Here is a 12,560-nt window from a genome sequence, read left to right as displayed (position 1 = left end):
TGGAGTTGACATTGAGTTGAGTGCCCACCTCAATGATATAATGGCAGTGTGTGTATGTGTATTTATTGCATTGGTGTGCACATAGCCCTGTAGAGTGTGTTAGATTAGATTGAGTAATATTTTAAATAAATGGGCTGAGAAGGTCAAGGAGTCGCCTATGAAGCACGTGAGGATGAGTGAAACAATCAACTGACGGAGAGGGGAATAGGAAATGTGTGTGTGTGTGTGTGTGTGTGTGTGTGTGTGTGTGTGTGTGTGTGTGTGTGTGTGTGTGTGTGTGTGTGTGTGTATTATGTCTGTGTGTGGAGTGAGCAGGTTTAAGCATATGGCAGAAATGCTACATTTAAAATGAGGACCCAAGTGCAGACAAGGAGGCAAGCAAGGAGACGTGAACAGGAGCCGTTGAACGGAAAGGTTGAGAAAACGCAAGAAGAAAGTTATAGATTTTCTTTTTTTCTGTTCTAAATGGAAACCGTGGTGCGTGAAAAACCCTGTTATCTTACCCAAGGGTTGGATCTGTGGCAGGTCATTCATTGTCTGTAATGCCTTTTATACTAGTGGGTTTGCATACACCTCGCTGCTGATGCATTTAAACAGAACTAGAGTAAGCACACTCCACAACCTGTTGCTTATGTTGCACATCATTTAAAGGAAACATCATTTCCTTTACTTGGAAACTACATCGAAATGTTGTGCACCATTTACAGGTTTGAATGTGCCCACAGACTTTAAATAAACACTACTATCTGAACAGAAGGAAGACTATTGAGGAAGGAGCAAACCATCACAAAAGGAAAGAGAAAAGAAATAAGGCAGGAAATGAAAACAACAGAGATGGAAAAGTTAATGGAAGCTTTTAGAAAAAAAGGGTATATTGCACTGCAGTGAAATCTGCCCACTTGTGACATGAATATGCATAATTTGACGCCAAATCGTGTGCAAAGCAGAATTTCAAATTGTCCAGTTAACTTCCCCGTTGAGCTCCACCAAATCCCATAATAGTAGATAAATAGTTGCCTAGCAACAGACCCTAGCAACAGCTGCAGTCTAGATATGCTATCACTGTGCGGGAAACTTGAGGGGAGACATACCTTTACTTTCAGAAAGCAGCCGTTTATTAACACAGAGCTCAGGGAAAACATCAAACTGTACTGAAATGGATCTGCCATATCAGTTGTAGTGTAGACACAGATCCTTTCCCTACTGTTTGCTACCACAGTGAATCACTTTTGATGAGTTAGTGTTCAGGGCTGGCTCACATTTCTGTTGACACACAAACGTGCACGCGCACACATACGAGGGAAAATATCCAACTGAGACGGTATAAAAGGTTATTACAGTCTGTTGGCATGAAGCGGGACAATTTCATAGCTCTGAGTCTTAAACTACAGCAAGTTGAGCAACAAAGAGGAGAATAGCTTTATGGGTACGGTATACATTTATATCTGTGTATTCTGTATATTGTGTTGGCCTGCTAACAATACTCACATCCATTTGTCTCTTTAAAGCGTTAGTAGCAGGTATTGATTGTGCCATTTCTCAAAGTTTTTGACAAGCAGTTTTTACTGAATTGAACTGCATTAACATAGGCTGCATAGATGGCCTTGAGCACAAGCACATCTCCTCAATTATCTGAGAATACTGTTTAGCACGCTCCAGCCGGAAGACAAAATGCCTTTTTCTCTCAGCTGATGAGTAATTTCACTCCCCATCCATAAATCAATTATGCATAATCCCCTGATACAGAGAATTAGTGGCCATTTAACATGAGGAAGTTAAGTGTTTAAGTGTGCCGGGAGTGAGCACAACAAAACATGCGACTGTTTAGAGGAGCAGAGTGATGATTTGCTGAGACATGAAAAGATGCAGTGATGTAAACATGCTTTATTTCATCAGGACAGTGGATGGGATTTAAAGGGCTATATAACACTACGTAAGTGTTGCTTGCCATGGTCTTGCATTGTGGCTAACACTCCTAAAAGAGCACAACTGCTGCGCTATAGCGTTAACAAATCTTATCATGTTGATTACACCCACTTGACAGCAATACCCAATATAGAGATGCTAATATATTGTTACATATACACACCTTAGATGTGATTTTCCATAAAACACCGTTTTTATTACAGACTTGAAGTTTTAGAAAACATATGAACAGCATGTGAAGAGAAGATCAGAAGATATATAACAATTATGGGACCAAAAAAAGAAAACCCACTGTGTATTTATAGTTATTCCTCTCCAGAAAGGGGAGATAAAGAGCATTTAGCTTCAACAATCAATAAAGAGAAAGAAAACACAAGTGATGAAGGAGGAAGAATGTAAAATCTATCATTTAATATATTCATAAGCAAAAAGGAAAAAAACATTTTTATGGCTCAGAGCTCTGTGGGGCATTCTTCAGGGAGTAATGAAGCCTAAATAATATTCTCCTAAGAGATAAGAATGCACCCTTCATTCCTCCTCCTCATTTGCTCGTTTTGTTCGTTTTGCATATTATCCAAAATGCACTTCCCCCACCCAACAGCCCACCACTCCACCCACAAAACAAAAAAAAACTACACTGCTCCCAAATTGGCATCAAGAGCTCATTATTCAACTACTGATAGACACGCTGGCTCCACGTGCGAATCAGAATTGAGTGGCTCGTCCAGCAGCTGCTAACCTGCCTGACGATCTTGAGAAAGATTGCCGCGTGGAGTTAGAAATCAGCACCGAGGAGCAATGTTAAAAACATAAGGAGCGCAGCCTGGACAAGGAGAACATTCGATGACGGGGAGACTGACAAACAGAAAAAGCCAGTCCTGTGGGAAAACGTGTAAGCCTGAAAATTAAAAAAGTAAAAAAGTCATAATGAGGAGAGAACTCCTACATTCTCTGGCATCCCTCGCTACCTCCCTTGTTGTCCTGTTTCTGCACCCGTCTGGTTGAAGCAAGCTGATGTTTCCATTTCGGAACGTGTCTCCCTTCGCTTGTCTTCGTCAGCCAAGTCTTTAGCCCACGCTGTGTGAAAGAGGGTGCCTGCCAACACGTTCTAACACACACAGTTACATCTGTAGCGTGCTAAGCCGGTAGGGAATTAGAGCATAAACTGTAGGGCATTGTATCACAACACAAGGTATTTGTGAGAATAAATACAGCTAAAACAACATCCACCTTTAAAAGCATATTTAAAATGTGATAATGATGCAACAGGATGCAAGAATGAAGCATGCCGTGTTGTCTTTTAATGCACATTTGATGGTTGCATTTTTGGATATTCCATTAAAAATACCTAAAGTAAGGACAGACTGGGTTTGAACTCCAGCAGTCACATAAGCTCCTGCTAAGAATGCACACACACCCTGTAGATGTTTCTTTTTTTTTTTTACTTTTCAGAGACTCACTGACTTGGAGCTCACAGTTAAGCTGCTACTGCGGATGAGAGCCAACAATGATGGTGGTGGCAGAAGGAGAGGAGGACAGTGGTTTGGTTGGTTTGCCAGTTGTAGGAGCAGGCAGCTGAGACTAAACGGCAATAATGGCCTAACGAGAACAAATCTGGAGAGCCAAACCAGACAGATAGCCACAGCCTTGTGCCTTACTGGCTCTCTCATTTCTTTGTTAGTCAAATACAGTCACAGATTTTTTTCAAAAAGCAAACAAAAAAAACAACAATTAAAAAAAGAGTTAAAATGTTGGGTGTGAATTTGAAATCAGACTAAAAGACGTGTCAGTTTTTCTCCCCATGTTTTATTACATATCCAGTAAATACAATCTCCAGCTTTCTCTCTCTTTGTGTGTGCACCTTTTCTGTTGTTGTCATCCCCTCCCTACATCCTCTCCCTGTATCCAAACTCCTAAGGTTTTTCTCCTTCCCTTCTGCACTAAGGGTTTAACTTTAATGAAAGGGGAGAGGTTGATTACATATGGGGAGCAAAAACTAGGCCTCCATCTCCAGGGAGGAGCGTAGTAGATGAAATGCTGCGTTGAGTTTTATTTCACAATGAAAACAGAGAAAAAAAAAAGGAAACTGGGGCTGGGGGGGTGCGCGCATCAATATGTCCTTGGAAGTCAAACTTCCCATTGTGCTCAAGTGTCAGGAATCAAGGACATGGAAAAAGGGATAAAAATATATATATAGTGTTGGTGCTGGCATTTAAGGGATTTAGGCAGGTGCTACTGATACAAGGACACACTAAAACATGCACACTCACACCTCTCAGCACGTGCAGCACCAGCTTGGGAGGTTTCAGCACCACTGTGATGAATAACCTATATCTTTGACTATAACAATAAGAAGTTATTGGACAAAGGTGTTGCTGGCTGCTGTCAGACAATTTCCACACATAGGAACACGTGGTACTCCCAGTGCTTTTTACCTGTTTGCTTACAGGTTGATGACAGGCGTATATATTATTTTACTTGTCGATATTAAAACTTGTTACACTAGCTCAGCTGGAAACCATAAGGTTGAGACCAATTGCAAAGCTCTTCTAGTGCTGGCACAGAATTATATATTTGACTGTTAGTGGAGGAAACATTTGACACGATATTATGATTTATTTTCTTTTTTATTACACTCAGTTTCTTTCAGTTGTATGTACTAAAATGGAAATGGAAATTATTATCTGTGCATGTGTGTAAAGTATGGATTGTTAAAGCTGCTCATGAGTGTTTGAAAGCTGGGCAGAGGAAACGAGAGAGAAGAAAGAACGCCATTCATTATGGGGCTAGGCAGCAAAAACAAATGAAATATTAGAGGTGTGCATTCAGGATGTTATCACTTTGTGCATGCTTTTTTCTTGCTGTGAAGTTGCATTTTAAATGGTTACAATTTTTTTCCATCAATCAAAAATAAAACCAACTAATGCCTCATGTTTCTGACCCTTTGCTTTGGTACTCCAAATTATCAACCCTTTTTGTTTTAATTGTATCTAGAACCTGATTTCTGTGACAAAATATATTCACTGAGTGCATTTTCTTAAAAGGCACACAGCTTCCGCAAGTCACACTGGATATCTGGGCAAAAACAAGTCATGGAGTTAGAAGAACCCCACCAAACCACCAATTAAACCACCAAACTCTTTGTAGAATTGCTCTTTTTCTAAACCCAGCAAGGGTGAGTGTGTGAAGGTGAAGGAGGTCACTTAGAATTCAACACTCATGCTAACAGTGTCCTCTGCAGAGATGAGATAAACTGCCAGGAGGACAACCATCTCAGCAGCACTTCATCAATTAGGCCCTTATCCTAGAGTACACAGACAAAAGCCACTTTTATGCAAAAGACATCTGACTTGAAGACACCAAGAAACTTTATCTGTGACATTGACCTAGTTAATAAGATCTCTTTAGTGAAGCATTAGTTATTTTAGCATCATGCTACAGGGGTCCTTCTCTGAGCTGAGAGAACAATAAATCCAGCTACAACGGAGCTGGAGTACCTTAAGGCAACTCTCTCACTGTCCTTGAATAGCCCAGCCCGAGACCAGACCTAAACCTCATAATCACTAACATCTGTGGAGTAAAGCTGAAGATTACAGTGCACTTTCCATCCAGTGTGAATGATCTGCTAAAGCGAATGGGATAACCTGCCCAAATCCACCTGTGTAAAGTCTGTGCTGTAGACAAGAATACTTTAATCTTCATTTACTATGAAATCTGTCTTCTGCGAGGTGGTCTGAATACTTACTTAATGAAACTTCAGTTTGGTCCCTTTTAATGTACAAAGATTTGTTTTTATTAAGTCTTGAAATGCAGACTCATTGGCAAAATGGCAAATTTATGAACTTGAATTTAACTCCACAACAAAATTGCGCAAAAAAGTGAAGGCATCAGAATATGGAACATATTGCATGCATCCAGACACAAGCGATACTTAAAAACCTTCATTTTCAACAAATTCTGCCTCATTCCTTAAAAACTAGGAGTGTCTCTAACTGCATAGAGGCAATTAAAATTCTATGTGTGCAGCTGGGGGGAAAAGCGCCCACAAGCTTTTGGGAAGGCTGGTGTAACTGAGATAAAAATCCACTTATTAAGCTCTGTGTTGGGGATGGGAAAAGAAAGGGTGTGGAGAGTAGGTGAGACAAAAGGAAAAGACTGGGGATAGGTGGGCAAGATGTTGTCTCTCTTTACGTGCTGCTTCCATCTTTTTCATCTTTCTCCCAGCATTCCTCTCAGTCTCACACCCTTTCTCCATCTCATTTATTTATTTACTCTCTCAATCTTACTTTCCATTTCTCCTGGCATTGTGTGTATATAGTAGTTTCCCTACCTGAGATGCACTTCGGTGTCTTGATTTCAGACAGACAAACAGACCCAGGGACCCTTTTAAAGATGTTTACACTTGCATCTATCTAATGGGCAAGTCAGTGTAATCTAAATTGCAACTCGCATACACCACCGCACCTACATTAGAGGGTGTATGTGTGTCTTTGTGTGTATGTGAGATGAGTAGGAGGAGAAGCTAAGCAATATAAGAATGTGCAAATAAACCAAAACAAACAGGTGCTGCTCAAGGAAGGTGATGTTTGCAAGAGACTTAATACGTGTGGTGGCTAACGGAAGCTTCTAAACACATAAACACAATATACCGGCAGGCACGCGGTAAGACAATGTCTCACTGATGTATGTCTCTCACTCACGTGCATTTTTCCACCTCAGTTTACCTGTAATCTCATCGGGTTTAAATACACCCACATACATGCAAACAAACAGCCCACTCAACAGTACACTATTGCATCTGCAGTCTCAGGAGTCCCCTTGCACTTGAGCTAAAGCTATGAGATGCAGCCTAGCCTAGCCCTTCCTGCCTGACTGCCTGCTAGCATTTACTGCAGGGAGGGGAGAGAATGACCCAGTTGTGAGGCAAACTATTCACTGCAGAGAGAGAGACAGAGAGAGACAGAGAGAGAGAAAGAAGAGGTAGAGGAAAGGAAAAGGTGCGCAGGGGTGCTGACTACCCCAAAAGACCTACGGTGAGCAATGATTGGCTACAGGCGTGCGAGGAAGGAAGCAGTGATAGAAGGAGGAGAGACAGTGGGCTCACCTGCAGTGATGTGTCCTCTATAGCTACACAAACCTGAGCCATACATCACAGAAATTTGAAGAGAAAGCAATATTGGTGAAAAAAATTGAGGTTTAGAAGTGGGGTTATTTAGCTTCCAAGTACCCAAAGGATATGCATAACTGGAGATATAAGGATGCTACATGTCACAAACTACCACTAATATTAAAAAAAAAAAAAAAGATGGGGAAAGACAGATCATCTACTAATAATGTTAAGATAAATTAATTACATGCAAAATGATGCAAGTCTGTGTAACGTGAAATTAAAAAGACATACTCAACATGAGGAACGTTTGATTGGATTTTAATGAAATGAACTAATCCTCATTCATCAGGAACTTCAGTTACGACTGGTTTTGACAGAAAAACTAAATATTAAATGTGGAGTTTGGGGCAGTTTTTTTTCTGCCTCTATTCTTTGTGTGGTTTAAATGCTATTCTTGGGTACAAGAACATAAATTTGCAGTATGGGAGGTGCTGATGGGAAATTACACTCTGGCCCTGCCAGGATTACTGCTAGCTATCTATCTACTGGAATGTACAGGAACACACTGTGTGATTAGTTGCTAGACATTGTATTGATTTTCTACTTCTGGAGCACAAATTAACTACGGCCATTCAATGATTTGACACGCAGGCTAATACTTATGCATAAAGCAAAACCTGAATGAGAAATTATACGCTTAAATTTTATATGAGTGGAGCAACTGTAAACTTTCTTTTCCCGTGCTATAGCTGGTGATTCCTTATCTTTTCACCCACTGCTGACATGAGTAGAAGTTTGTGCCTGCGTAGGTGTGTTTGTATGTGTATTAGAGGCAGCTATGCTTGGAGTGTTTCTCTGTGGTTACCTACTTAATGATCAATCAGTGGAAGAGAGAGGTGCACAGAGAGAGAGCTTGGGCATAATTATCTACCCCTGTGGTAGCTTGACACGGGCTTGTTATATGGCCGAAGAATGTTAACAGAGCTGCTAATTAACTGTCTGAGCACATATACGCTCTCAGAGAGAGGTCGATCGAAATGCTTATCTTCTACCATCTGGATGTCTGTGAATAAAATTAATACAATTCAATTATTTTAATTATGCTTAGGATGTTTGTATATTAGAATCCAGATGTTTTCTCATAATATTTTAGTTGCTTTTTTGCTTTCTTACAACTTTTTGTTTCCCTGTATATTATGCATATAAGTACTTGCATGTGTTTGTGTGACATGGAAATCTGTCTAGAGGATCTTTTTGGATTCAACATCAAAAACAAGCAAAAAATGTCCCTTGGTTCCCTTGGATTTCCTTCAGTATGTCACAAATCACCCCTTCAACTTGAATTTTATTTCAGGGGAGAGGACGAAGAACCAGGTAGGGTCTGTGGTGAATGATATGAGGGGTTTGGAGTTTGTGTGGCCAAAATAATAATGCACTAGCATGCTGTTAGCGCAATCAGGATGTTTCTGCTGAATGTTCTCCCTCGGGTATCTCAGGAGGTTACAGCAGAACTTCATGTTGATGGTCTGGCCTTGGTGGATACTCATATGAATGATGGAAAAAATGTTAAGTATAACCCTGGTAGTGCAGCTGACCTGATATACCACTTTTGGGCTTAAACACTGTTCACACTTCCGGGTTAAACTGGTTTTTTAAACTGCTCAGTTCTCATCATCACCATGATTTTTGGCATGAACCTCTGGTCAGATTCTCAAAGTTGATCTTTTCAGGTTTGAGATCACGTTGGAATTGCAGATGTTTTAAAGCAATCCAAAAAGAAAAAGAAAAAAAAACAGCTGAAATGGCCTTGAAGGGAAAATTGGATTTAAATCTGGTATGCTTTTCAATTTGTATCAGTATTATATGTCTCATAGCTTTTTGATTTCACCTTATTTTAAAGCTGTCGTGCACGAAGAACAGTTGCATGTATTTGTATTAAGTGACAACATTAAGTGCAGTTAAAATTTTAAAGTTACTAGAAATGGAGGCTTTTTTAAACATACCGTAACTCTGGATGAGTCAAATGATAAACATAACTCGTTGTATATTGTTTACAGTTTTTTGTCTTGATCTGTTGATGTCAAAATGATAACACGGCTTATTTCATGTGACGCATTTGTAAGTAAACTGGTTACTAACCAAACGTCAGTGTTAGTGACGGCGCTTAACTGAATAAAAAAAACAGAAAAAAGGTTTGACTAAGTTTAGAATGCTTCATAATAGAAGCCCCATGACTGCCTGGCAAAGCTATCCGAGTGAGCAGCTTGTAAACACACACAAGCTGCCAGCTTTTCTCACTGGACAGTCACACAACATGTTAATTAGAATAGAGGGTGGAGGAAAAGGGAGAGGAAGGAAGCACAGAATGACAGACATATATAAGGACAGGAAGGGGGAGAAGAATGAAAGGAAAAAAACTCTTTTCTGCAGGTGTTTTTGTCTGTTGTGATTCACCTGCCATCTTCCTTCTGTTTGAAGTTTCTTAAAGCCATCTTAACACAGCTGAAATGCCAGCTGACGGTGTAGCACACTATCTGAGATACTAACAAGCTCCTTGTATATTTACTAAAAAGGGATCCAAATTAGGCATCCACCACATTCACAAAGTGAAGCCCCACTTTTCAAGTAGCTCACTGATAGCTGTAATGTTCAGAAGGCATTTGCTTGCATTAGATGCAGTGCTAGCCAAAATTCATGTCATGTCCACACATCATAAATTCAACAGTCAAAAGAGAAATACGGTTGCAGCGTTTTACTCCACACCAGGGAAAATGTATTCAAACGCACGCAAAATAAGACAAGAAAATAATTTAAACTGACAAAATAAAAGGTCTTTCCCAAGGTCTAAAAATCCTGACATTTTAGTACTAGATTAACAGCCCTGTTAGGAAATTAATAAACATCAGGCATGAATTATACATGGGATCAAAGCATAGACTCCAGATTCCTTGGCAGCCCTTTGATCTGTTTATGTCCCCAGACCCTTACTTGTCCTTCTAAATAGGTAACCTCATCTTAACCCTGAGCCAACAACATGTCAGGGTCAGATAAAGTTCAAACTGTCAAGAAACACAGAGATCAGACTGAAGTTCGCCACTCTCTAACTTCTCTGCTGGCTCAAGCCATTCAAATGCACATACACACTGTGGAGAATAGCCACTCAAATCACTCATAGCTCAATATGCTGCCACATACTCACAAGAGTGAAATGAACATCAAACTCCATTTCACCACTCTCACCCTCTCACTTTACCCTTTCTCAATATTCTCTCCATCTCTGTAGCTTTCATCTTTTATTCTTGCCTGCCAATTTTGCCCTCTACACTCTTTCAGTCTCTCAGTGCAGAGCTCTGCTTTCTGCTGCTGTTCACCCACTCTTCCTCCTTCTCGTTTCAGTGAAGATCTGTGTAAATAATAAAAAAAAAAACATCTGAGCAACCCTTGTATCTGCATATTAATTCAATTTCAGCTGAAGGTTGGAAAGCATTAAGTATACCTATAATATAACATCGAACTATACACTGAGATACTTAAATGACTAAGAGTTGTTATAGCAAATCATTGAGTTACTGCAATATAAACAACAGTCTGCAACACCACATGGGCCATTCATAGCTGGGGGCTCACCTTTGTGATACCTCCAGCTGGAGCTTAAAACCACCGAGTGCGCGCGTGTGTGTGTGCAAACATGGTGGTGTCAACCTGCAGTGAAGCAGCTGGTTACCAAGGTTTGGTTTTGTGTGTGTACATGCATGTGTGCTCAGCCCGGCTCAGCTCCTGACAGCTCATCAATTATAAAGAAACCTTGGAAAGAAGGGATAAGGCCATGCTACAGCAATGGCATCTATAAATACACCCCCTGAATGACACAAGTAACGTGAACAGCTATTTTTACATACGATCACACACACCCACACACAAAGGCTAGCAGCCAAGTACACTGAATGCACAAGCAATGTCATCCACTAAAGCAGGGCACTTTGTGTATCTGTTGAGTCAGGCCACTGCTGACTTTGCTTACCCGAGCACCATGAGATACTGTGTCTAAATCAAAGGAGAAATTGCTTTCCTAACTAAACGCCTAACCCATTTCCACACATCAGCTCTGGATGATGTGGGGAGAATCGGGTCCAAGCATTGTCTGAAGTTGCACTTTCTCACACGAAGCACATAACAGGAGAAGCTCTGCGTCAGATGCACTCATATTATTGGTAAGGCTAGAGGTGACAGCTCAGTATAAGGAGGCAGATAGATAAAACCCCAGCTCCCTCACTGTGAATTCTCCAGACAACTACCTGCACTATTCATACACTGGCTCAGTCAGACATTACAACACAGGTATTGTACAAGCTGGCAGGCCAAGCTACAGTCAGTGTCTGATCTGACTGATTCAGAAATTTTATTGCTGGATAAGTTCGAGCTTTGCCATTCTGTGCTGGATTATTTTTCACTCTGTTTTGCTCTGCATCCAGCCTCTTTCTACTCTCTCACTCACACAGTATATCTCTGTCCGGAGCTCTTTATGCGTCTCTTATTATGGTTTCATTTAACTTAGCATAATTCCATGTTTCATTCTACCCACCATCCAATGATGGAGAACTTTAGTGTGTCCAAGGAGTCTACAAAATCTGAAATAAAACAAATGAAGTTGGAGTTGGCTGAAGAAGCTGATACCACGACATGAATCATATTCATGCAACTTTATATTTACTCAACATTTCTCTCTCTGGTTTATCTCACATAACCACTGCCTTAAACCATACTTAATTTCCCTGCTCTTCTACTTTTCCTACCCCCATTTTCCCTCCTCTGTTCAACACAACCTCATATCATCCCCAAGCTAAAGCTAAGGCTTCCTTAGTGAATACAACACGGATTCTGCCTTCTGCCCATTCAGACGGCCTGGCTACTGAATGAGGGTTTTTGTCGTGGCACACGAGGCAATCACTGTCTTCTGATCCTCTTCCCAGGCCACTAATGGACTTTACTTCTCATTAGCTCCCATGATTTTCTGCACACAATTGACCAATATATATAGAGAGACTCATATACAAATATGAAATGCACACACAGGCTATTAACCAACCCCATAACTGTAGAGAAGGAATGGGAATTGGGGTAGAGGCCTAAGTAAACCTTGTCCACCAAGCACTTAGCAGAAGACGATCCATAGAAAAACAACTGGCTGGGAAGAATGGTGCACTAAAAGACTCAAGAAACGAAGCATTAGGTGAAGGAGGGTGCAAGATGTTGGAGGACGTTCCCTTAGACTTTCCCTTAGCAGAGTAACAGCAGGCGCTAATACAGCGAGACAAAGACACTAGCTCTCTTAGAATGTGTGTTAAATCAGCCTCATAGCCATGAGCTGGACAGCAGTGTCATCAGATACCAGCCTGCTGTCATCAGATCAGGTTATCCTATCATTCACGCCGTTTATTGTATCAGCATAATATTTACACTGTGTGTGCTACACCGTCAGCTTCCCTGGGAATTAAACACTGAATGGATCACAACACACTCGGAT

The 12,560-nt window shown here is 40.7% G+C and overlaps 1 protein-coding gene across 6 annotated transcripts in view; it reads right to left on the bottom strand.

Moving 5' to 3' along the window:
- The window catches only part of plxna4 (plexin A4), a 255,363-nt gene that overhangs the window by 195,209 nt on the left and 47,594 nt on the right, over nucleotides 1-12,560 (bottom strand). Inside the window, exon 4 of one of the 6 annotated variants that reach the window (XM_082509995.1) lies at nucleotides 9,100-10,439. The exons of the other annotated variants lie outside the window; for them this stretch is intronic. Coding sequence (XP_082366121.1) covers nucleotides 10,404-10,439 — 36 coding nt within the window. The 3' untranslated portion in view covers nucleotides 9,100-10,403. Of the gene's footprint in view, nucleotides 1-9,099; nucleotides 10,440-12,560 lie in introns of those variants that run through there. 6 annotated transcript variants of the gene reach the window in all.

Source organism: Aulonocara stuartgranti, assembly GCF_965226115.1.
Source record: "Aulonocara stuartgranti genome assembly, chromosome: 17".
NCBI classification, from domain to species: domain Eukaryota; kingdom Metazoa; phylum Chordata; class Actinopteri; order Cichliformes; family Cichlidae; genus Aulonocara; species Aulonocara stuartgranti.
The sequence above is the reverse complement of the archived record's forward strand: the minus strand, read 5'-3'. Positions and strand labels throughout refer to the sequence as shown.